Source organism: Hippoglossus stenolepis, chromosome 5, assembly GCF_022539355.2.
Source record: "Hippoglossus stenolepis isolate QCI-W04-F060 chromosome 5, HSTE1.2, whole genome shotgun sequence".
In the NCBI taxonomy this organism is placed as follows: Eukaryota; Metazoa; Chordata; class Actinopteri; order Pleuronectiformes; family Pleuronectidae; genus Hippoglossus; species Hippoglossus stenolepis.
In genome coordinates, this window is record NC_061487.1 from 6,949,504 (window position 1) to 6,976,823 (window position 27,320).

The 27,320-nt window shown below is 40.5% G+C and overlaps 1 protein-coding gene across 4 annotated transcripts in view; it reads right to left on the minus strand.

The window, feature by feature from the left end:
- peak1 (pseudopodium-enriched atypical kinase 1) overlaps window positions 1–27,320 on the minus strand; it is a 98,817-nt gene that overhangs the window by 22,487 nt on the left and 49,010 nt on the right. For all 4 annotated transcript variants that reach the window (XM_035156886.2, XM_035156885.2, XM_035156887.2 and 1 more), the window contains one exon: window positions 727–4,233. In XM_035156886.2, coding sequence (XP_035012777.2) covers window positions 727–4,094 — 3,368 coding nt within the window. In that variant the 5' untranslated portion in view covers window positions 4,095–4,233. The remainder of the gene's footprint in view (window positions 1–726; window positions 4,234–27,320) is intronic.

Here is a 27,320-nt window from a genome sequence, read left to right on the forward strand (position 1 = left end):
CCCGGAGATATTTGTTTTTTTTTGCGTCTGTTGCGTGTATAATCCAGTGGGGGATCCCCTGCTGTGTTCTCACATCAAATTCTCCATCTCACTCAGACATTTGCGTTCACCCATGCACGTCCTCCGGAGAAAATACGGATGAACTGCGGAGTTCATTGCATGTTTGAAAGCAGCTTAAGGCCCATTCCTGGAGGGAGGAACACTGAGCACACTGCCTGCTATTCAGGTAATTGTTGACATTAGGGAAGAGACCACACAGGCTTTGTAGTCCAAGCAAGTGGGCGAGCAGACAAGGCAAATTAAGAACTAACACCTTTAGAATCTCTAATGAGGTATCTGTATGAAAAGAGGAGAAGCAACCCTTGCACTTTGGAGGGGTAGCTGGAAAAGGTTAAACATCTTAATTTAGAGCTGGACCATGTGGCTGCTCTGAAGGGAATGCATGTGTGTAATGGTAAAACAGGTATTGCATGCAAGATCATTCATTAGACCAGCAGGGAGTGGTGTAGGCATAACGCAACTAAATATATTACTTAGAGTTCACCTATAAGGCTTAAAGACAAAGTCATGATAAAATAAATTTGTGTAAAATATTCACTTTACTGTAAAACCCAGTTTTGAACAGAATCCTCTCTATGAAGCACTACTGTTACATGCTTTATAAACTAGAGCACATTTGAATATACTGGTACCAGGAGAGTAAATTAAAAGTTCTTGAACAAATACCTGATGTCCTTGCTGATGAGATCAACTCCAGTGTTCTGTGAGGGTGACGTCTGCCCTGGGCTCAAAGGTCTGGGTTCTTTGGTCTCATCAGATGCCAGTTGTGAAGTTTGTCTGCACTCCTCTACTCGTAGTTCTCCCTCTCCATCACCAGTGGTGCTGCTACTGTCTGGTTTATAGGTGAAGATAATGGTTGGCTTCTGGGTGGGATCTTCTGCTTTGGCCTCAGTGAACCAGTGATGATTTTGGATTGGTGGTGGTGGAAGAATATGAATGACTGTCCCATCAATCCCAACCAACTTGCCCTTCTCCTTCTCCACTTTCTCTCTCTGTTCATCCTCATCTTTCCGCCGACGAAAAAAGCTCTTGAAGGAGATCCAGCGTTTGGGTTTGGAGCTTTCTGCAGAAATACGTCTGCCATCTCCACCAGGACTTCCTTCCCCTTCACTGGGTCTTAAAGGAGAACTGGAGGCAGAGCTCTTGGTCCAGTTGCCAAAATGTCTTTGAAGGATGTTAGAGGCGTGGTATGGGGAAGACGTAGACCTAGGAGGGGGGGAGGGGGCACTGGGTTCTGAGCGGGGGCTGGAGAGTGGGACAGCAGCAGAGGCACTCTGGGATTTAGACAAAACTTTTGAAGGCGTGTCCTTCTTGGGCTTAGAAAGACAACCATCTGTTGTGGAAAAAATAGACTTGGGTCGGGTAAGGGTCTCCTTCATGGCATCAGGTGGGAGGGCATACAGCTCCTCAGAACTGAAGTTTTTGGCATGTGCTGAGGGGGACTCTGGAGGAGTTTGGGGAGGCTGGATGGAGGCCACAATCTGTGAAAGTACAGCACTGGCCTCCTCCCTGTGACTTACCACTGCCCCACAAGACAAAACTAAGTCTGTATCATCGTCATTACTGCAAGTGGCATCTCCACTTGTGTTGCAAGTGCGTATAACAGAATTGGCAGTCGGGCTGAGTTTAGGTAAGTTTGCAGTAATGGCAAGAATGGCAGGGGAATTTGTTGATGTAGTGGGAGAGAGGGCCCCAACTTTGGAGCTCAACACAGTGCTTGTCACAGTGCTAGAGTCTGTAGTGGTTCTAGGTTGTAAATTTGGTACTTTGGATGCTGCTTCCGCTGGGGTTTTTATCTCTTCAAAAGAGGCTCTCTCTGATGTGCCTGTACCAGAGATAGTTTTCTCTGTTGAGGAGGATTGGACACTCTCAGAGGAACCAATCTCTTCATATGTATGGCTGGCTACCCTATTACCTACCCCCTTTGGCTGTGGGATTTCCCCACTGAGTCCTAAGAAGCTCTTGTATACAGCTAAATTGTCATATGCACTTGGATTGATAACAATAGGTACTTTGACTGCATTCTTGGAGCTGCGGGCATAGGCTGGCTCATCGCGAATAATAATGGGAAAGGGTGGCATGCCTGCATTATTGAAACTGTTGAACTTGATCTCTGATAAGTTAGGGGATTTCACAGGTACAGTTCGGGAGGAAGACAGCCCAGCAATTGGAGAAGTGGGAGCTGACTTGTGGCTGCAGTGTTGTGTAGGGATAGAGGGGCCAGGCCCAACACCTAAATCTACTTTAGGTATCTTTTGGCGAGGACTTGTGCTTGATGTCCACACTTCTTGATAGCGTATACTCCCAGATTTCTTTCGGGAGGTAACTGATGGAGCAACAGATGAGGGTGATGTTGGCATCACAGAAGAAGATGGAGAAATAGGGGATTTTGGAGACAGAGGCTGACCTAAAGGAGCGCTGCAGAATGATGTAGGGCTGGAGGGCATCGACAGGTTTTGTGGTTTTGGAGTAGAGTCTGGAATTTGTTCGTCTTTGTTGGCCATGGATGCTGACACATCCACTACAGTGTAAGGCTTACAGATCAGCGATTTTTCCAAGTTCACTACACGGTATGGTTTTGCTTGCTCCTCTGTGGGACTAAAACTAATAGTCACTGGTTGACCTGGAAGTGCCTGGGGCATTGGCAGGCCTTCTCTGCCATCCTGGTCTTCTAATCTAATGGCCAGGACAGCCTTGTGTGTTTCATTCACCTTCAGTGGACTCAGTGCTCTGTGGACATGCTCCTTTTTTGCAGGAGAAGTGATGGGGACCTGTGCCTTAGGGGAGGTGGGAGAATGCAGGCCATTTCTAAAAGCAAAGGGGGCACTGCTCCCACTGCTGGAAGTTGTTCGAGAATCCTCTGGTAGCGATGATGATGATTCTGGAGAAGTGGTAGACTCTGAGGTTGATAGGAAACAACTGCCTTGCATGTTATGTGACCCATAGGGAAAGAGAGCTCCACTCGAGTCCATGGAAGGGTATCCATTTAAGATCTCATCATAACTATCATCGTAGTCCACTGCACAAATCCGCTGAAGTGAGCGATTCCGAAGAGGCACAGTATTCCATTTTTTCCCAACAGCAAAGGGAACTGGAGACAATGTGGCAGCTCGGAAATTTGCAAAGCGTGGTTGGCCTCTCATACGGATCTCCATGGATAGTAACTCTTCATCACTTTCATCCCAGCTCTCATGTTCATCATCATCATCCCTTTCAGTCTCTTCGCTCTCATCCTCATCATCTTCATCTTCACTGGAAAACTCTGGGTAGCAAAAGCGACCACCCTCTTTGCTAATGATCTTGGCGCTGTCACTAAGGGATACCCGTTTTTGAGCAGTTCCACAACCACCACTACTGCTGCTTCCCATGGCCAGACAGCTTGAGGCTAGAAGACCTCTTTCCAAGGACCGTTGGTATGAACTACTGATTCGTCCCCAAAACATGTCCTTGGAGCCAGAAAGGGGTGGAGTACTACGGGCAGGACATAACCCAGCAATCTCCTTTAGGACATCTGTCAGTCCACTATTGTTATTATTTCCACTAGGAGTCCTCGGGCTAAGTTGTCCATAGCCCTCAATCTCCTCATTGCCATCCTCTCCTTCGTTGTTGTTTCTGGGCCCACTAGGTGATTTACGGTTCAGTCCATTGCGATTCCAGACTCTAAAGGCAGATGCTTTGCCCTGTTCTATTACATTTGGTGGTGGTTGAAGGTTGCCATCTAAATCTAGCCCTGCAGAGGAGCAGGGCAGCATCATAGTAGGCTTAACAGCAATGGTTGGCTTCTTAGCTACCGGTGGGCGAAAGTTTCCTGATCGAGCCGACCCACTAACGGCCCTCTGAGAGTTGGTAAGGTGAGGGATGGCTCTGGCCCCAGCAGTGAGTGGATTCTGTTGCTGAATTGTTGAAGGCCTCTGCTCAGAGGGAGGCTTTCCTCCACCACTCTGAACCAGACAGTGCAGACTTTTAGGTTTAAAGCAGTTCTTGCACTCGCCTGGTTTCCACACGTGTTCTGTGAATGTGCTGCAGGCAGACATGGTTACTGGTCCAGTAAGTCAGCCCACTGGGTCAATGGACAGGAAAACCCGCCATGAAGCTAAAGGCCACAGGACCTTACTGTAGTATCACAATGATGAATGATGAATTCTTTAGCCTCAAATGTAGGGGATGCTGGACCTGAAAAACAAAACAGGAGAAAAAGGTATAATTAAAATATTTATCAAATTCTATTTCACTAATGCAATGCTCATTAATCTGCAGTGTGATTTTTGTGTGTCCATTTTTTTTATTTTTGATATACATATAAAATCCATTTGGTTCATTTTCACATATCAGTGGACCGAGCTAAAGCAACTATTTGAAAGTATTTCTGAATCTGAATCATTGCAAAAAGCAAACCTGATAACATTATTGAAGCAAACTAAAAACTCTGTCAGATTAAATGGGAGGTCAAACTTCTAATCCACACACACACACACACACACACACACACACACACACACACACACACACACACACACACACACACACACACACACACACACACACACACACACACACACACACACACACACACACACACACACACACACACACACACGAATAATTTGTATTGTTAAAAATGTAATGGGAAAATCTAAACAGCAAATGTTAAAGTTCTACAGATAATGAGCTGTGTCTTGTTAAATATATTTAGTGTCATCGGTAAGAAAAGCGTTGTCACTGGTTTTTTACCCGGTGGGAAAATCTCCACACTGTGGCAACCCTATTACCATGGTAACAGCAAGTGCACTTTAAACCATTCATTCAAAATATTTCACAGACAGGAAAATCTAAATCTGGATTGTTAATTTAAAACATTCATTTATTTTCTTTGATACAAATACTTAACTGCACAGAGTGGTTAGAAAATTACAAAGTTTTGTCCATGTAGGACTAAAATACTCATCTAAACAAGTAGAATTAGAACCCATTATACACTTATTATACCCAGATTGAAATGAAGCAACGAAGGTATGACGGAAGCTGAAAAATAACAATTGAGACAGGCAATGTATTATGAAGGCACACAGTAGGGTTACGTTGTCTCCATTAGGTGGCAAGCTTTCCCTACTTAGCAGCCAGTCTACGCTCTGAACCAATGATCTGTCTCCTCCCAGCCCTCAACTGGACCTGTACAAATCTAAAAGCAGAGGCAGAAGTGAAGAGGATTAAGAGAGCTTATTTCTGAATTGCTGTCCTGTGTTGTAGTTGGCTGTTTCAGCCAGGCTTAGGTGAGATAAATGCTACTGATATTGTCAATGAATCAAAACCTTAAAGTCCTAAATCCTATGAACTAGAGCAGTTAGACGGAAAATGGAAACCAGAAGCACTTCAGCTGAGTTCACATGTGCTGTGGTCTGACAAATGGCAGTGAGGAAGAGTCTTTCATGCTCATAGATTTACAGTTAAGTCTGAAGTGAGAGATATTTTTGTAGTTTTGGCTCTGTATTCTAGCAAACTAGACTTGCAATGAAACAACTGTTTACTGTGTTATAGGGGATTAGATTTGCACAGGATGAGAGTGTAAGACAAGTAGCTTTTTCTATACAATGTCTCAACATTTTGAGGACATTTTATCAGACCAGAGACTCTATAATATAGAGGCAATGCAAGGAGTTTTGGGAGCTGGACAATGGACTAACAAAAACAGGCAGTCACCAGACTTTGGGATCACAGGGTCATGAGCTATTGACTTTGACTGCAAAGAATCTGGCATCAAATATTTAATATAATGACTAATTTTAGTCGTTAGTTGTTCGTTGCAACTAGGTGCAAAAAATTGCCACAATTTCTAAACTCTTTGTGGGTGAATGTGAAAAAACGAACAAAAAGAAAACTCACTCTCTTTCTGCTGCACTACATACTGGTAATAAGCTGTCAGCAAACATTATTAAGACATGTCATACGATAAAAAAAACTGGCTTCAAATGAAGATCTAATCTTGTTTAATTAATAAATCACCCTACATACAAAATAAATGTTATTTTTACACTTGACTACATTCAGTCATTGCAAAATAACAAAGGCTGACATTTTAAAACCTAGGCACAAATATTGCCCCAGGTTATCGCCACCATTGCATACATATCAGACGCATCCTGTTTTCTCGCCCCGCCAGGTCACACGTTAGCACCAGGAAGCCACATCCTTTTGTTTTGTAAACAGTGTTACAAAGTTCCCTATTATAAATCCTTGATATACATATATTTTTTAATAAAATTGACAATCTACCTAACATTATCGGAAGCCCTGAGAGGCAAGGAATATTATGCCAACATAACTTTTTCAACAAGTAACATTTTTTGTGAATATATCAAATGCAGGACTTTCCACTAAGAGCAGGGTTTCAATCACAAGACAAAGTTGGACTGGCCATCGTGCAAACCATGACAAATACTGTAGCTACCAGTGAGACAGAGATCTGTCAAAATGAAGATTGACTTCAATAATATGTCAGCTGACTTCCTAAAGCCTCTGGCAGCAAACCGTTATTAAAAGAAAGATATGACAGTAATCCTAAATACCTTGTAACACCACGATATACCTCGTGTTTAGAGAGCCTAGAGACAAAGACACCACTCTTTTGGTGGTTCTGTTGCAGCTTGGGCATGTTGAGCTGCAAACGCAACAGGTACTCTGGCATTTCTTGATGATTTCACTGCTGATGGAAGCAATGGGATGAATGCACAGGTATATAGGAGCATTCTGTGAGCTCTGTTTTAGACAAATGTGTCAAAACTCAGTGGATGTTGTTTTGTCATTCATTAGGAGAAATAATCCGAAAAGTACAGTCAAAGCAACTATTGAGGTAGGATTTCTTCGACTGGCCAAGTCAATCAGCTGATCCAAGTCTGACTGAGCAGCAACGGACTTTGTGAAGACCAGACTTGTGAAGATACAGAGAGTTGTTGATGTGCTCTATCCACGACTTCAGGCATTCGGTGACTGCAAAGACTTTGATTGACTTCATGTTTGCAGTAATTGCCCAAATTGCTTTTGAAACCCTAAACTGTTTGCACTATGTGTTTAAAGAGCCTCCCACATAGTCCAGAGGAAGTTAACTCTCTCTTGTCTGTTAACATTTGAGGATGACAAATCAAAATAAGTTTAGTACAATAACATGACAATGAGTGAGCTAAACCTGAGTTTCATCAGATAGAAATGAATAACTGTACAGCAGGGACCATATTGACAGGGGCTGGTGAATCCGTTTTCTCATCTATCTAACAAGGTCACGGGTGTCAGATCCTGTACGGAAGGGTGTTACCATGGCAACCCCCTGACCAGGGCCTCACACAATAAAGCAGGAACTCCTGAATCAAACTTTGCTGACAAAGTCGTGATGGGTGTGGGGAAGATTTATCCTGTTACAGCGCATCCTCCCAGGAAACAAAGACCATAATTCAAACAATATTATTCAAAACATGACAGCGCTGTGTCACATAAACACTGTGGACAACTAAAAGTAAGGCCCGGGAAAGGTCTGATATCCGTCTGTGGAATGCCTGTAACAGCTGAGACTGTAGGTTGCTCTCTAGATGACAAAAGCAATATATTGATCAATCATAACAGCATCCAGATCATTTTCTCAACTCCATGCACGTGTCTTCCTTGGGACAGATTCATGACTGTTTTTCACAGGAGTAACACAGCTGTTGCACATGTACTTAAAAGAAACAGACAGCAGAGAAGGCATAAAGCAAATGAATTACTATATATTTCAATAACTTTTTGCACAATGAGAAAAAGCTGAGGGCTTTCATGGGATCCACACCAAAACATTTTTATTTGAAGCTACATTATTTGTTCCCTGGAAGTCAAATGCATGGCAACTTGAAGAGTTTTCTTTTGAAATCAAGATAAAGCCTCCCCATTGTGTTATACTTTCTTCACAGCGGCTTGACGGAATTATGAAAAGCAGCTTCCGGCGTGCAGTCTAAAAAGATAATTCAGTCTTTCAGTCTTTTGTGTCTCCAATCACGCTTCTGAGAGTCAAGCAATATCCGCTATCCAATATACGTCACATACGCTCAACACCAAAAGAAACCCCCAGTGGTGAATGTTACATTAGCATATTTGACTTTTCTCTCCGTTAACATTAAAATTCAGTTGCTGTTCCGTTTTCAGTTTTCCTTTCCTTCACAGTGGGGGCTAATATGACGCAGTGTCGAGCAGCCAGCAAAACTGACTTACACTTTAGTTTCTCATTAAGCCAAAGGCAGAAAGTAGTGCCATGCTGTGACTGACAAGTCCCCACCACATCTAATCTGGGATGACAGATATGCCTTGGGGACAGTGACAATCCCATCTGCCCAGCAGTCCCTTCCTAAACCACGCAGGCCAATATTTTGAGTTCAAAAATCTCAGAGCGCCGGGCATATAATTAAAATATGATATGCCCCAGAAACATACAGAAAGACGGGAGGACATCTCTTTGAAATAAGCACTCCATCTTGCTTATGTAATCATCTCTGTCACTTGTGTTTTTCCATAAGAATGATTCTATCTGTGTTTCCAATATAAGTGTTCTTACTCGTGGCCATCAGCCAAATAAAGGACTGCTATTTCTGTGTTACTTTCATTATGCAACAGACATTACACAACACAACCAAAATGTGATGAATTACAGCACGGCAAATTGGTTTCACACAAGACCCTCGAGAATACAAAACACTTTCAAAATAACTGTGCGGGCACGTTGCGTAAACATGAAAGACAATGTTCCCTTAACACACACACACACACACACACACACACACACACACACACACACACACACACACACACACACACACACACACACACACACACACACACACACACACACACACACACACACACACACACACACACACACACACACACAGATTTTAGTTATATAATATTGACAGAGCATTCTTGATTGTGTGACCCCAAAACTGTTTTGATTAAAAAGATATGAAACAGCAATATAGGAAACCAGCTACAGGCCATTAGTAGGAAACTGGGTGCATGACCACAAACTATCTTTAATACTAAACATTAATTTTATGTTAGCCTACATTATTAGTTCTTCAAAGTTTAGAAAAGCATGAAAATACAGAAGCCATAATTTGTTTTCATTGAATAAATCATTCTTATTGCCATCTGCTTAGTTATTCTCCTCAGTCTTGTTTTGTTTTTCACTGACTTACCTGTCCTGAATATTTAGTGGGGCTCAGGCATTAGTGTTGACAATTTAAATGGATCTTTTATTGATAAAGATTGATGACTGTTTGAGGTAAAGGACTGACTGCTCTTCATTAAAGATGTAATTATACTGTGTGAAATAAGATTGATTTGTGCTCAAAAGAGTGGGAAGAAACAATTGACGTAAAGGAGAACTATTGTGATTTCAATATACAGCAGAGTTCTGTAGAGAAGTGAGTTGTGGCAAGATTTTGTAGTAGTTGTATATTCTTATTTTGTATCACATTTGTCCATAGTATGTCTGAATGCAGGGATAGAGGATATTGACTGCTCTATGCTTTTAGCCATACTTTGATTGGTGTGTTTAAATTAAATCAATAAAGTCAAAACAACAAATAATGCAGTTCAAGTCATTAAGTTAATAGTTGGAAAACTCTAGGAAGGACTAAACATTTTAATTCATCATGAGTGTTAAAAAGAACTAAATATTTCATGAGGATATTCAACCAGCAGCTTAAGCTGGACTGTTGAGCTGGGAAGTGTGTGTGTGTGTGTGTGTGTGTGTGTGTGTGTGTGTGTGTGTGTGTGTGTGTGTGTGTGTGTGTGTGTGTGTGTGTGTGTGTGTGTGTGTGTGTGTGTGTGTGTGTGTGTGTGTGTGTGTGTCAAATGGCATGAGAAAGCTTGGGATTTTTCCTGTAGTAACATATTAAGTATATTGGTGGAGTGTGTACGTCTGTGAGTGTTTGATCCAAACAACATTCAACATCATTCAGAATTCAGATCCACTGTCTGTGTGACTGTGCTGACAAGAAATGAGACAACAAACATGAAGTAGACTGCATTAGTTAACATACATCAGTCACTGTAAGTACACACTGTCCAACACTGCATTGTTTATCTCTCATTAAAACATTTCTGGAAATGACCTGAGCTGGGTACAGTTCCACAAACATTTCTCATTTCTATAGACAGGATCTGCTATACGAAGAGACCCTCTGCTCAATTCTTCCAGCGTCTCTCTCTGTCATATGTTCTCCACAATGAGCACAACCGAAACACAATTCCTCAACAAACAAATACAAGCAATTTAAGTTTACTATTTGAATTAACCATAGACTGCATATATAGTAGTATATAACTTTTTTTCCAACGCACGTGCACCATATTTCATATCAACATTTACAGAAAAGAAGGTAAATATGAATATAAACTTATATTTGTGGAGTTTCAATCATGCAAAAACGTTTTAAATTGAAAATTTTCATGCAAAAACGTTTTAAATTTTAAATTTTCAAGCTTCCAAACACTGAGTTGCAACCTTTCAAAGCCTTGTTGCATAATTATTCAGCTTCTGTGCACGTTTCTGTTTCAGAAAGATTTTACAGCCTGTTTTTCACTGAACTTTAACCCCTGGTTACACACAAGGACTGAAGCTGTAAGAGGTGAAAGGTGAAATTACAAGTACCTCATTAAGAGGCTGAATGAATCATCTCTGTTGTTTACCTCAGCTGCTCCGAAGTCTGTCTGCTTCTGTTCTAACACTTGACGGCTTCTCCACATTTACTGTACCAGCGCTCTTCCTTCTCGTCTTTGTTTCTTCCTACTCCATTCTTGCACTTTCAAAGTTTTTCTTTGTTGTTTGTCTTTTCCCTCTAGCTCAAATATTCCAACTCTCTTCTCTCTCTCCATTTCTTTGTCCGTACCCACTCTCTTTTTTCGTTCAGGCTGTTTTTCTCACTTTCGCTCTTTCCTCTGAGATATGTAAATCTGCCTCCCTCCTATCCATATTTCAGGAAGATGCTCAACTCAAAATTGTTCCCAATATGGCACGCACACACGCTCACTTTGGCAGTAACTAATGATTATTGTCTTTATAGATTAATCTTCCAAATTCTTTCTACATAAGTTAATTGATAGGTTGATAAGTCCGATTGTCCGTCAAAAAGACATTTTCTTTTTATGGTAAATGGTCTGTGTTTAGAAAGTGCTTTATTTGTCACTTTATATGTCAATTCACTTGACATACTGTATTACAGAAAACAATCAGACATTTTTGGGAATTTGTGTTGGAATAGTGATTTTAAAGAGTAGCAGCCGATATATATTTTTTTCAATCCAATGACCATTTAGAAATCAATTATCTAAACACGTGGTTTTTTCATTACTTTGTCCACCTCCCTGATATTTTTACCTCCACCAAGGAGGTTATGTTTTCATTGTGGTTTTTGTCTGTCACGCAAAAACTACGGAACCAATTTTCTTGAAACTTGTTGGAAGGATGGGCAATGGGCCAAAAAAGAACTTATTTACTTTTTGAGTGTATTTGTATTTCTAATCACTTTCTTTAAGATAATGTATGTGCCTTTCTTTTTATCATGTGTTTTTTTTTTTTGGGGAAGTGAGCGTTCCCATCTGTGCTAATATGTGAGTAGCCAAAGGAAAATAGAAAGAAATCTTACAGATGTATGAAGACAGCTGCAATGCTGAGAGTGAACAACACACACACACACACACACACACACACACACACACACACACACACACACACACACACACACACACACACACACACACACACACACACACACACACACACACACACACACACACACACACACACACACACACACACACACTAATGCCTAGTATAATTCCGTACACCCACTGAACTGCTCAAATTCTGGTGGCACCACCTCTAGTTTTCTGTTTGAAAACAACAAACTGTCGACCGACACCACGAACCTGCAAAGCTTTGCTTAATTAAAATTGAAGACGTGAAGTTGCAGGGTGGGTTTCTGTTTCTGAGACTGCACTTGATGAGCTAGCCGTTCAGATGAGATGCAGCGTCAGCCCGCGACGTGTGACCATCTGCTCCCGTGAAAGCAGCAAACACTGTCTGGTTTTGTCCCATGTGAGATATCACACAGCACCTACTGCTCGGTGCCACTACCACCAAGCAGCCCTGAGACTGCCAAGTGAGACCCACATCTATACTGGGATAAGAATAACTTCTGAGCAGCGACTGGTGGGATAGAATTTTATTTACTGAAAGCTACCACCGTGAGACTCATCCAAAAAAGATTTCCCCCTGTGTGTGACATTTAAGTTTAGTATGCAGTGAAGCAGTCTTGATCTTAGCAATAAGGTGGCTGCAACCGCAGTGCAATAGAGGAACAGATAAACTCTCAGCATGACAATTACTTATCTTATATCCCAACAATCATCACAGAGCATACAAAGACAAGAAGGCAGTATGGTTGTGTAACTGTGTTCCAACCCAATGTAAATGATTGGAGCATGTACAATTTGACAATTAAGGAGAGAATAGTTTGCTTACAGTGGAGCAAGATTTGTATTACTTAGTGCAGTTAAGATATTTTTTGACTTAATAATGGGATTACATTGTTCTTACCTAAGTGGCACCCCACCATAAAGTCACCCATTGGTTTGTGAACTGCTGTTTTGAAGCCCCACTTGGCATTCTGGCCAGGGACATCTTTTTTTTTTTTTTCAACCAGGAAGTTACCATATTTGGGAGTGGGGGTTAGCATGACAACCAAACTATGCTTTGACATCTATTTTACTGTAAAAATTACTATAATTTAATAATTTAGTCCTCATCATGCTGTAATGAAGACTTGAGAGAAACAATTGAGATCATAAACTTCGCATGACATTCTTTACTGATGTAATAAATCAAGTAAGTGAGAAGTAGGACCATTGTCTCAGACTTTTATAGAAACAGATTTTTTTTGCAACAGGTACACTATGTTCTCACCATAAACTACAAACTACCAGCCAGTCTGTGCAATACACGTGTATTAGTCATCATCTTTACCACAAATAGGAATTCACCCAAAATGACATTTTACCTTGGATCTGATTTACACTGTCTCTGACGGATGTGCATCAAGAGGAAGTGTCAGTATAAGATTTAGATTGTCACTACGACTTGACACAGACCAATATGATAATTGAGATGAATACATACTCCAATAACAATTATTACAGTTCTAAAACAAAGATAGCACACAATAATGTACCTTTGTATTGACTACATAACACAATGCTACACAAGGGTAAGTCTTTGAATTTCAACAGCCTATTTTTTTAACTCCCATACGTACACCATCCTTTCATCCTTCTCATTCATCCTATACACCTGAGGCTTCTCTCATCACTTCCCCCAGAAGTTATAGCTCAGTGAACTGACACGTCAGAGAAATACTCATCATGAGGGAGATAAAGCACTTTCAGAGACCTTTCATAGACAGACTGCCAAGATGTCACCGTGCATTAAGCAACCAGTAGATATCAGCCAGAGAAGAGTGCCACCACTGCAATCTCATCTCTACCCACATTGGTTAAATAGATCCTGACTCAACAGTGACTGGTTGTTTGGCTCGCTAGATGGGAAGAGGGACAATTGATTATTGGGTCTCTAGGTGTGAGTTTATGTATATGTGTAACTTCTCTGAAAAAATGCATTGAAACTCAGACTGATATCCAGTAGCAGTTGTGATAAGTCCCCCATGTCTTTGCAGAATACAACCAACTCGCCACACTGCACACAAGTAACATTTGAATTTATATGAGCGGCTTTGGGAGGTAAATATGGTGTTGCCTTGTAATTCCAGGGTGTGGTATACCAGACAACATCACAGAGTTAAGGTATATAACTACCAGTGTCAGTCAGACACAGAGAGAAGCGGCACAACTCGCTCAATGTCTGACGAGGTCACCAAAATGATCGAGTTCATATTCTGCCAAGGCCCAACTGTCACCTAAAATCCAATCAAGCTGAATCAAATACTCTCATTAAAATCAATGAATCATTCCCTGGGAAAATTGTGAAAACGTTGAAAAACCAGATGTAAAAAAGAAAAGTGAATAAGAAATCCTGGATCTGCATCCTGACCCGGATCCACACCAAAATTGTTGGTCCAGCGTGTCTCCAGTCCAGCATATGGACATTCACAGTCTAAGAAAGTATCTCTGGGACTTTCTATGATACTGTGAAACCACAGCAATGTGGTGTTTCTTTTTTATCACTAAGATGATGCTCACATTTCCGTAAAAATGCCTAGAAAGCAACCGTGAATTTGTACTTAAACATCAGTTTTGCATTAAAGCGAAGGACAAATTGATGTATAGCACAAGCATGGTTATTCTGGGATGAGCCATTGGGTATAAGGAGAAGTCTTAAGATTCATATGTGGTTGTGGGACTTGCAATACCAGTGAACGGGGGAGACAGAGAGAGAACAGACACTACAAACTGGGAGCACTGAAAATAATAATAGATGGAAAGACTGAGATGTGAAGAAATGGGGCATCAAAACCAAGTTCTATTAAGTTCTTCCACACTCACCTCTCCACAGAGAGGCAATGTTTTCCCCTGAGAAAAGACAGCACGCAGAGGACTGAAGTTCATTTCCCACCCAGAGCACGTTCATACAGAGCGTGAGTGAGAGCACGCTGAGCCTGGAACATAATAGTGGAATAACTGAGGCTGAAAGCTGAAGCCATGAGGAGATGGGATATAGGATTTTCTGCCGCTTTGTGGCAGGGGGCTTGAATGATAAGACAGCCGTGGCACTGGGACAGACAAGAGCAGAATAGATGTGAAATAGGAACAGAAATGCAGTTGAAGAAGCTCGGCAGTGGGAGAAAGCTGTGCACAGTTAAGGCAAGAGTAATCCAGCATAATCATCATAAGTCAAAAGAATCAAAATAGAACTGTCATTTAGCCTTACAGTATTATATCAAGATGTTACCAAATCAGCCAACACCCCACACCGCATTACTGTCAGGAAAACAGTAAGTAACCAATGCTACTTTCAACCACACCAGACTTCATGCTACTGGTAATTATGGTTGAGCTGCATGTTTGGTGTATTGAAGTTATTTTTTGTTTGTGTGAGTTATTAGACAAACAAACGCAGTTGAAAGAATATTAAAGCCTGACACATTATTATTTGGGCTGGAACATGCTTTCTAAACTGTTTCCATTTTCAGTTGAATATAGACTGCCTACTTTTCTTGCACGGTAACAAACACTCAGTGAGACTTTTAATAAGGAATATTATGAAGGTTGCAATAAATTACAAATTGCCATTGAAAACAAAACAAGCCAATTTTGTCAAATTTCTGCTAATTGTAAAAGGTAAATATTATATAATGTGTCCACTTTAGTCTCACCTATACTTCACTTTAATATATGATTATAATGTGTCCTTTATATTTCTAGTTATTAGCTTTTCTTGGCTTTCTCTGTTTCCAACCTACGTAAAGTGTCTTTGAGCATTGATAAAGATTATAAATAAAATGATACAGTAATTAATAATAATCATAATAATAATACCATTCATAAAACTAATGAGAACATTTTAATGTAGAGAGTTGTATCTCCCTATTCATCAATATTTTGTATCCCTTTTAGTTGTTTTTATTTGAAAAAAATGGAATTGTAATTTCTTATTAATTGACATACACAGATGCTGCTACTTCTGCAATAAGGTAATACAAGAATACAATATGAATGTAGTATATTTATGGCTCTGGCCTGATCTTTACCTATCACACCTCAATCCATCCCTCACCTATCTTATCATTTCACTCAGTCATTGTCCGGGATAATATCCACAGCCACAGCTGGGAGCACATCTTGCACAGCGACAGGCTCTGAGCAGTTCAGTTCGGCACTTTGGTGAAGGGCGCTCTGACAGCAGCAAATAAAATGCAGGCTGCACTTACTGCTTCCTTCCCTCACATTTTCTCAGCTCATCCAGGGATTTAAAATGATGACCTTCAAAAGTCTCTCCCATGCAGCCATTAAAGCAACACGTATAGTCAGTGGGTGCCATTGACTATTCTCTTCACTTAGTCATGGGTGCTGATGGCGCATAACATGTCTCTTTAAGCATAAACCATCTTAAGTTGTAAAGAAAAAAACAAAAAATCAGACAGCCAAGGGACAAGTCATTTGGAATGACATTTCCTATAGTATGTGACAATGACAGATTCAGCAAATATCTTCCTGAGCTATGTGACCATGTGATTTAGTTTTCAATTTCAGGGGCAAACCCATTCTGAGTCATGAATGACTTGCTCCACATAATTCCCAATTTCTACCAACTTTCAGCTCGATCCACAGACAGACGCTGTCAAAAAGATTGAAATGACTCCACTGAATGTCACTTCAGTTTCAAAGTAAAGCACAGGTTCCATTGAATGGAAAAAGTAATCTCTGCTTAGTAACTTTTTAGTTTTTCGACAGCGTATGACAGCTGAAAGTGACACTGAAAGTGAAAAAGGCGGGTTTAAGTCCCAGATCGAGCCTTAAATGGAGAAGAGCCAAGACTGAGCTTTCATATCTTTCTATCCGTCATTCAAGTACTGAAAATTTGTAAGATTATTGCTATAATAAACTTTTATTACGCTTACAATGAATGGGGGAGTGTATACACTTGAGAGGGATCTCCATGTTCACAAGTTTTGATTGAACAAAGGCTGAAGGAAAATAAAATGGATTTTCAGAGAGAGTGTGAATACAATTTAAAATATATGAGCTCCATAGATCAGATAAATATCCAACCATTACAAGCAGCCAGTCTCCAAATAAGTTTTATTAGGCTAAGAGATTCATGTGTCTTTAGTTCACTGATTCAGCTATTTGAACATAATGTTTTTTTCACTGTTGGCCTTCCTTTGACTGCAATGTTGTATATTTTCACTGGCCCAAAGGCCAAAACATTTGTTTTTATAATTTAATAATTACAGGTATTGCAACATTTTGCAAAATTCATATAATTATTGTCATTATAATTTCTATTTCCTTGTCTAATGCAAATGAATTTTTCAATAGCAGTCCACAAATTAAGCAAGGACTGGAACAATAAATGAAATGCACTCTTCCGGGCACTGTGTATGTTACGGTTGTTGCCAACAACACTATCATGTGATGCCAGTCACAGCCCATGGAAGTCATAAGCTTGTTTAGACTTCTGTCTGGGTTGTTTGAATGAAACACTCTAAAACACTGAGACTTATTTTGTCTCTACTTGGGAGATTTGTGTGAGAAAGAACTGCCTGTAAAAAATCGTGTACAGAGCAAAAAATACAGAGCAGTGAGCAGCTGAAACAAAGACGTCTGTGCAAGGAACAAACACACCATGAAACCATGATGAGCAGTTTATAGGCAGCCTGTCTCTTGTGTTGACCTGTGAGGAGATGTGTTTACTTGCTGAAAACTAAAAACTGTAAAACTAGGTTACAAAAAGAAAAAAAGAGCACAACACAGCAACAATAGTCAGGAGGAGAAAGTACAAATGTATCATGTCAGTATTTTCATATTTTTAAACTACCATAGAAATGGACAACAAACTTTAAACAGCATGAGAAGTAGGGCTGTCACTTTCCCCAAAATCAGGCTCAAATGAATTTGACATGACACACAATTCATATGGTACAAAGATGAGAAGAGAAGATGACAAACAGCCTTACATTTGTTTGCTACTCTACCATGTAGTCTAGAACCTACATGTCAAACTCAAGGCTCTGTTACATGTACATAAAAGAAGAATGTAGCCTACCTAAATGTGTTTTCTTTTTGCACTGTATCCGATATCCTGTTTAATAAATGCTGACCCTGTTTGGCCCTTGACGTAGTCCCAGTATTTAATTTTGGCCCTCTCTGTGATTGAGTTTGACACCACTGCTCTAGAACATTAAACGGCACATGCTTTTCAGATGCTTTGGTGTCTGTCAGGAGGATCAAGGTCAATATATCAAGCTAACAGTGGCCGCCCTCGGCTGTTTGAATATTAACTTTTCCCATGTTCAAATGAAAGTTTGGATTTCCAACAAAAAGTGACAGCCCTACTCAGAAGTTACTGTTCAAAGCAGTTAGCTACATGCATAGCTACAAAAGTCTCAACGTCTCTGAATAGGTTCAATGCAAGACTGCTATCTAATAAAACAATAATGACCAGATTTACAGTGCTTCTAAACTTCCACACACAAGATAAATGATCAGCATTGATATCCCACCTCAACTCTGTTCTTCAAGAAGAGCGACCATCTTTTCATATAGACCGACCAGTGACTGATTGACCAGATTGTCCAGCATAATCTTTTACTGGCCCTGTCATCACCAGATTAATTTGCATTTGTGAACTGGTCTCGAAACCCTCAACTCATTTTCAAGGGGGGTTATCAACAGTCGCAGACCAAATTGCCTCTTGATGCAATTGGGTAGACCTAAAACTAATTAGAGCAGTGCATTGTGTGACATCTGAAGTGACCAGCATGACAAGTTGATGAATTAAACTTAAAATCTTCTGCTAAGCAGATTCAACAGACCTCCCCACATTAGAAGCAGCCATCTTCGTTAACAAAAAATGCCTCAGCGGCGCTCCTCTTTCAGTGATTGTATCAAACTTGGCCTATTTTAGATTAACGGTTTGAAAGACGGATGGTAATCTGTCTGAACACGAGGGGGGCAAACCTATCTGTGAAAGTAAATAAACATGAGCTCACTGATTGGTCTGATTTCGAGGCTAAGTCATAACTTTAAAATTCACGTGATCTGCACAGAATGCTGCAGAGAGCAAAAAAACGCCTGGTGGAAAACAAACCCACATCTCACACAAACATCTCACACACACACACAACAAGTAAAACGAAACTCTAACTACAGACTTTACTGTGAGATTTATGTACCAACATATAGTGACATGGTAATCTAGAGAACGTCCCGAGAGCATTCACAATCCAAACAAGCCAGCGAGCTGACAACACACAGACCACCCCAGAGAGCCAGACAAGAGAAAAGAGGTGAGAGGAGACACAGAGGAATTGGTCCACCCAAGTTCAGCTGTAACTGTTTCGTAGCTGGTTCTGAGTACAAGTAGAAGTTTTACGAGCCTATTTCTGATCTAATTTACTTTCACATAAGCTGTTTTCAGACATGAACTCCAGAGAAAGTCCGCACACGTTCACAACAACAAAGGAATCTCTGCTGCGTTCAGCGGGCTGAGGCAGGATGTAACATATTAATGCTGCTGCGGAGATCACATGTTTTTGTATGTAGCACATCAATACCAGCATCGGCTCTTATCACCAAAAGCTCTTTTGACATCTTCGTCGGTGTCTTCTACAAATATGGCACCACTTTTTCGTCCTGAGACACTGAGGTATTCCTTTAGTTTTTAATACAGCCCCTCAAGAGAATATCCAGAGATTATTCGGACTTCAGTGAATGTCTGAAAGAAGCTATACTATTTGACCTAAGTCTAAGAATCTTACTGTAGTTACTTCAGTGGAAGGAACTATACTCTATTAATGCCCAGAAAAAAATGATAAATCTTATGTATTGCAAGCATTAACCAGTAAAAATTCTGACAAATATAATCCAACGGCCACAGCATCAAAGTCCTTCAAGCGACAGTCAGTGAGAAAGAGAGAAAGTTAGAGGGATGTAGAGAGAAGAATGTATTTTGTCTGGGAAGAAAAATCACAGCCAGCGCTTTGAGATTAAAAAACACATGGGAAAAAGGCACCATCTGTGTATAGATGATTGTTGTGATCATGTTTGTATTTACATTTTTCACTCTGATGACAGCTCCCGACAAGATCTTTCAACTGCCAACGACTGTAAAGATTTAGGAACTATTAAATATTTTGGGACCACTGATGGTATGAAAACTTAATACTGAGCTATGATACATAAAAAGGAATTAGAAATGCCGGAGGAGCAGCTCTCACTGTGGATTGGTCTTTACACCGTTCATGCTGCATCAAGGGCTCATTCATATTAATGAAACACAGAATGGACTGAGTGTAATGGACTGAATCCACTATGATGTACTAAGTGGCTAGACGGCTGGCTCTCTATTTGTGTGTGTGTGTGTGTGTGTGTGTGTGTGTGTGTGTGTGTGTGTGTGTGTGTGTGTGTGTGTGTGTGTGTGTGTGTGTGTGTGTGTGACTGTACAGATAGGAATTGCGTGTCATTATGCCAAAGTGCTGCAGCTGTTTTGTGTGCCCACAGGGGTTATGGGACCTGTAGGGAAATCAGGTTAATTGGACAGTCACAAAAGCCTTAAAACATGACAAAATGACAAACAATTTGTACAGAGGAGCATACGTTATGAACACACAACTAAAAATGCCATAATTTATTAAGGCAATTTCGATAAGCTAGGATGCTTTTAATGTTCTTGAAAGGTAAAACATATTTCTCCTTTGTGATACCATTTCTTGTCCTCTGCAGAGTAAACAAACTGAAAACGAGCCCTATTAGTAGTAGGGCTGACAGACAGTGGTGAATAATGTGAACACCAAACAACATCAGTATAAATCTCCTATAGCTTGTTCACTGACAGATCGGACTTGGAACAGGCAACTCAAAACCAGATATTGTCAAAACAATGTCCTCACTGTAGTAGTGAGGTTCGTCATTATCCCTCCGCAGTCCCAACTGTCAGTTGTTTAACAATTTCACAAGTTTGGAAAAAGCTGTTGAGTTTCAATATGTCCAGTGGAAATCCTAGCCTTAGGATGTTGAAACACGGCTGAGTAAGTCCGATGATGTCTAAAGCAGCAACGTCTAAAGCAGCAAAAACAAAAATGCTCTATATGGGGTTTCCACTTGCACCACAAAAGTTAAGGTTTTGTGATTAAAGCACACATGTACATGTAAGAACATGTGTATGAGAAACGTCCCATTCTCCTCATCTATTCTTTACCCTGAAACTAACATAAAAACAATTAGTCTAAAAAGTCTCCATCGTGGTGAAGGCTGTCAGAAGAGCCACTTGATTAAATTATTAGATGTTATCTCTGCAGCCTGAAGACTGAGTGCAGGGAAAAGAAGACAAATCAGGAATGTGGCAGAAAGGTGGCGGTAGGGTCAGGTCTATAGGGGTAGACTATAGAGCCTGACTTGTGTGAATTCTTGTGGGGCTGATACCGATATAAGACAGAGAAAAAAAAATACAAAATATCAGCTGATATATAAATTAAAAACAATTATTCCTAAGATGTTATCAAACTCTTATGACAAAAACTGATATACATACTTAAGGTTAGGTTCATATCTGCCAATTCTCATCAGCTATTATTATAACTAATTCAACATTCCAGCTCCTAACGTGCCAGTTGGGTCTATTGGAGGGAAAAAAAGAGCACATTGATGTATTCATGTGAGTCAGGGAGAGAGTATCAGTACCAGAAACTCAATGACAGAGTGAGAGCAGAGCTAAAAAAAAAAAAAAGAAGGCAAAAAGGAAAGCAACAGCATTCCACTGCAGTGTTTGGTATTGTGCAAGCTCTGGGAGAGTTGTTGGAGTCTGGTCTGGGAAAGAGCCAGTGTGGGTCTCTGGGGAGACCAACCCGCTGGCCTCCAGACAAACACCAGCAGAGGGGCAGAGCAGGCACAGCCAGATGTGTGGGATGTGTGGGAGTGCAAACTACACACAAAGACAACACAGGATATATGGCCTTGTTCATTCCTGGCATTAAAATGTGTCTCGGGTGATTTGATCTGAGCTTTAAGTACGCCCGTTCACAACTAGCATTAGAATGCATCTCCACAAGCCTCCTGAGTGGCCACGTGTGATTGGGTCTCAATTCCCTGCTCTACATGCAAATAAACACCTACATCATTTCTGTTAAAAGACCAACTGGGTTGTTGTTGTTTTTAACCATCGGAAGGCATCAATGCACCTCCTTCCTCATCTAGTCAGCAGGAAATTAAAGAGAAGAAGAAATCTAAATAATACAGGCTAGGTCTATTTCTTGGCGAGTTCAACGCAAACCAAATCGGCCAAGATGTTTGACGCACTGGAAATACAGTATATCTCTATGGGCTTGACAAAATGTTCAGAAGTCAAAGCAAAGCCAGCATACACAATTAATACAGCATGTATTTGTGAAGGAGTATATGCAACTATTGGATACTATTAATGGGAGCTTTGCAAATAAATACAATGTGCATAACTTCTACCTGATCACAAATTCTGAACAGGAACAAAATGTTTTCCAGGAAAAAAAAAAAAAAAATCACACTGCGTGACTCCTTATTGTTCCCAAATTCTTTGTCTCTGGAGCAGGTACAAATGTGCAACATGATCATTGTCAGCTCTGTCCTTTTTTAGTTTTCGGTGAGCCATTTATGCAGAGGAAAAACATCTCAAGTGTCCAAAGTCCTATGCAGACTATGATGTGGTACATTTATTTCCCTTTCATAACACTACTTTAGAAATCACAGTGGTGGCAAGAGGGAACAAAAAATAACCTTTAACATAAACCCAAAGGAAAACTGTCAGGCAGAGGGCGATAAGACAGATCTGTAGTCTGCTCAGTGGGAAACTCAATGGTGGTTTGCTTGCCCTGGTCAAACATGAACCACATTTCTTTGACCATCTTTAATAAATAGCCTTTTTTTTTTTTTTGTCACATATAATTTCACTCCTGTATTTATGATCTGGTTTTGGAAAAAGGAGAAAAAAAGCATTTAATGTGCAATATATACAAAAACCTTCTACACACAGCAGGTCTGTATTAATGTACAATCCGGATGTGGGGCTATAAATAACAAGCGTGTCATCATCAGATTTTTTCTCTCACAAACAGTTTTCTTATATCACACTCTCACTCTCTCTCACTCTCTCTCTCTCTCTCTCTCTCTCTCTTTCACTCGCTCATAGTCTCCACACTGTGGTGTAAAACTGACACAGTGATTACCCAGGGGCAGGTTGGTGATGGCTGTGGAGAAGAGAGGATGGTTTTCTCTTCCCCGATTCCTAACTAACATCCTCGCTGTTGAGGGTAGCATCACCGGGTATTTCTGGGATTCCAGTGAGGATGCATTGAACAGCAACCAGTTCGGATCACAGCAAATTCTCATGGCTTCAGGACTTTAATATCACAAATACATCTTACTGCCTGAAATATAGTTGCCTTTGCTATTTTAGGCAGAGCAGACAGGACGTTGTCATCCTGTCAATGAATGTACTATTAATGTGCTAATAGCTATGAAACTTAACAGTTTAGCTTTCCCTTTCTGTCAGCTGCTTTCTCAACCACTTTATTCTTTGCTCTATTTAAGATCTAAACCATTATTAAGAATTATTGAAAGACTACAAAATATTGGCGCTGTCAGACTTAGGTCAACATCAAAAGAACAAGTATAATATACTGTATATACTAAGTATTTTAGAAGACTACTAGGTAAGGGAAGGGAAAGATGAATAAAGTAGTACTCCTGGTACTTTTAAATTCAACTCCAGCATACTTCTGCCTTAATTAGTCCTTCTGAAGTGCAAGCATGAGAAAGACAGTGTATAGGCAGAATATATAGGAAGCTGCAAAAGACAGAAACAGCCCCAAGACAAAACCGAAGCTGCTGGAAAAAAAGCTTGTCCTAGTTTCTTCCAAGAACAATCGCCTGCTTCTGCTACAGTGTTCAACTCGGAGACAAATGAGAAAAGAGGGGGGGGGGGGGCAGATTTGATAACAGTTCGCAATTACCACCAATAAAAAGAAACTGTGGTTTCTGTGGGTGTAGAAACTACCCCCTCCCTCTTTTCTTCATGGTGGAGTTGGACTGAAGACTGATGGTAATGGGGGGACAGGCTTATTTCACTAACGATTTAACCACGGCTCTGTCCGTTTCTCTGCCTGCTTACTGTGCTCTCTGGAGCATTGCTATGCTAATCCAATCTGGCTCAAGTTAGGAGAACATTCACAGCTGCCTTATGGTGTTGTGTGAAATCGGGATTTATTCCAAAACGTGACCGACTTTGATGAAAGAAATAGGAACAGGAGGGTAAAAGAGAAACTAAAATCATTGTACTACTTAAAGAATTTTAGCTTTATATTGAAAACCAACTTCAATAAGTTGCCATTACTTGTGTCTTAGTCAAAAAATAATTGAACTCTATGAACAGATTCTGCATGTGAATGTGCAGAATCTGTAGGCAAGGGAAAAGATTTTGGAGCCGGAAGTCTTATGTTTTCTGTTTCTAATTTGACCAATCATGTTTGAGCAGGCTTTGCCCCATCCAGGCAGCTCAATATCACAACAACAGCAATAACAACAACCAATCCCTAATCAGTGAATAGTTGTTTACTGTATTTCTGTTTTGGATAGACACATATAGCTTTCATTCTTGTAGTATGAAGGTTCATTTGTCTCGTAGTGGTTTTGATGAAAGTGAGGTGTCAGTGTTGTGCATGAACGCGTTCAATATTTTTGTGAGCGCTGAACTGAAGTTTCATTTTCATTTGTAAACTGATTCAGTTTACAAAATGAAATGATGAACAGCAATGTTTTTTTTTTTTTATCCTCTTCGTATCGGCCATCATGTGAAAAACCGGGAGCGAGTGAACAGCACACAGGCCTCGTGGCTCAGCCCACACTCCTCATAAGAGGAGTGTTAACATGAATCAGAAGATAAGTGTTGAAGAACAGTGGCAACAAACAGTGAAAATACAGTTTCCACTACAGTCCACACTGGAACTGTGAACTTATGAAAATAAAACTATGAACGTGAACTAGTTAATTTTCATGAACTGAACTTTTAACAAGATCTTTTTTAAGTGTGAACTGGCACAACACTGGAGGTGTGGGCCAAGAAAAACAACTGCTGGCATCAAGAGCTCAAAGGGAATACCACATCATCCAATTACAGTAAACACAACACCTCCATGCTTTACCCTGCCAAGAGCAAAAACAAAACAGCAGCAGCAGATACCATGGGATCCCGGAGAAGGCAGATGCAGCGGGAGCATGTCATCCTACGCCACCATATTGCTTTCAGGTGAAGTGCAAAGGGGACGAAGAGGAGCAGCTATCTATGGGTCAAAAGCTTTTTGAATGCTTTGTATAGGCTCACAGAAGGCAAAGCCCCCCTGCATGCCTTTACCTGAACAAGCATATCATCCTCCTTTCTTCCTCTGACTGGCCCCAAACCATTTAACTGGGTGCATGAGTGTGTCTGTTCCTGTACTTATTATCTTTGTGAGGACCATTTGGTTGCTGCAAGTGTTTGCTGCTAAGTAACATTTTTTTTTATTTTTCCCTTGGCATCATGAAGAGATGAAAAATATGTAGTTTCAGCATCAGCATCAATATCACAAACATTTGCAATCTTCAGTATCTCAGAGGAGCCTTGAAATTATCATAAATTCAACCAGTCCCTGAGATATTTATAAGAGTTTGCAATTTTTTTGAGATCCCATGATTTCTCTGCAAAAATTGTATCAACCAAACATCCTTGAACTACGCAAAGGACATTCTTTCCCTTGTAGCACTTGGCCTCCCCGGGCTATCCTTATTCCAAATAAAGTCCTCTGATTTACAGTATATTCAGAAGAAGTTATTTCCCCCATACAGTTCATTCCAAGTGTTTGCGTGTGTGCTTATGTGTCTTTAAGGTCTCAAAACAAAGCACCAAAGAAAAGCAAAACCAAAGAGACGAAGGTTCTCTAGTGTTTCTTTGTAAAAATGTCAAGTGCAGCACATGAATCTATTATTTTCATACAAGCACAGTAACATCTGTGGTGGAGACGGAGCACATGTTAACAGAGCAGGACCCAAACCTGTTGAGACACAATGACACAAATGGCTGCTTTTTCACCAAGCTGGCACTGAGGCATATGGAAACAGAGATCATTAGCAAGATAATAAGGGAAGGACAATGTCATCGATAAAATCCTCACAACAATTAGCATTAAAACTAAGCATTCAAGGATTTATATACAGTGAATAATCAGAGAACTTTGCAGTTCACTCAACTGTGCAGAGCATTTTAGTGTGTGTTATTATGTTATTCTTTTGGTTTAATGGCAAGACAACATTATTTTTCTGATTCCCTCTCGCTGCTTTCTCCAGCTTTGCACAAACAGGTGGCTTTTTTCTGCCAAAAAAAAAGCTGTACCTGCCCAGCACCAACCAGCAGTCAGAATGGCACTAAGTAGGAGTCCATGCCTCTGCCAAGGCCCAACAGTCCCATAATGAAAACACATTTAAATTCACTAGATCAGTTTTTCAGTAACAGAGTAGTAACCTCTGACCTTCTGGGCCGTATGTTCACGGCTGTGCCGCGACTGGTGCAAGCTGCTCTGACATTTCAGTTTTTTCTCACCCTGAAATAAACTTTGTGCATCTGTGTGGTATTTTGGTGCCAAGTGCAGAGTGCACTGATTCTGACAGTATCTGTTGTCCACAACTGCTTTACACTTAATCTGAAGTCAGTAGGACGAATCCATTGATAAATCTGCACCCTCTCAATTGAGTGCCCAGTTAAAGCACAGTGCCATAATGCATGGCTGGCCACCTTTAATAAATCACATGCAATGGACAAAAAATTATTCACATAAAATAAATACTACAAACATCAGATTGGTCTGTTATGACTGTTGTTTAAGTGGAAAATATAGGACAGGCTCATCATGTCCAAGTGAGACACTCCGTAGTCTCTAGGAACTTTAAATCCAGGAGAAGACAAAAAGTGTGAAGACAGCAGGGGTTCCCCCGCTGGATTTACCACGAGCAAATGGGGGGTTTGATGATGCTTCTAAAACGCGACAGATGCAAAAATGCAAAAAACTAAAAGAAAACAAATAGCTCACGATTAAAATGCGTAGAAGACACCAATGAAGATGTCAAGAGAGTTTGTGGTGATAAGAGCTGAAAAATTTGTCGGGGTACTGTAACCATGATCGCATGATCTACGCAGCGGAGTTAATACGTCACTTCCTGTCTCTGCCTGCTGCACCCTGCTGCTCCACCTCTCGCCTGAATAATGCGGAGGAGGCTCATCTATTATTTCTAAATATAAATCAAAATTCTTGCCACTGCACCTACATGAAGCCAAATAGCAGGTGAAACTGTCCATGCTCTGGACTGTTATACACTTTCTGAAACACTTGCATGGATTAAGTCCTACGGTAATGCTTTTATCTCGTTTAACTAATCCATATAGTTTTATTTCTGCCATAGTTCAATGTAAAATCATTAAGTTTTCATTTCTGGCATGCTGCATTTAC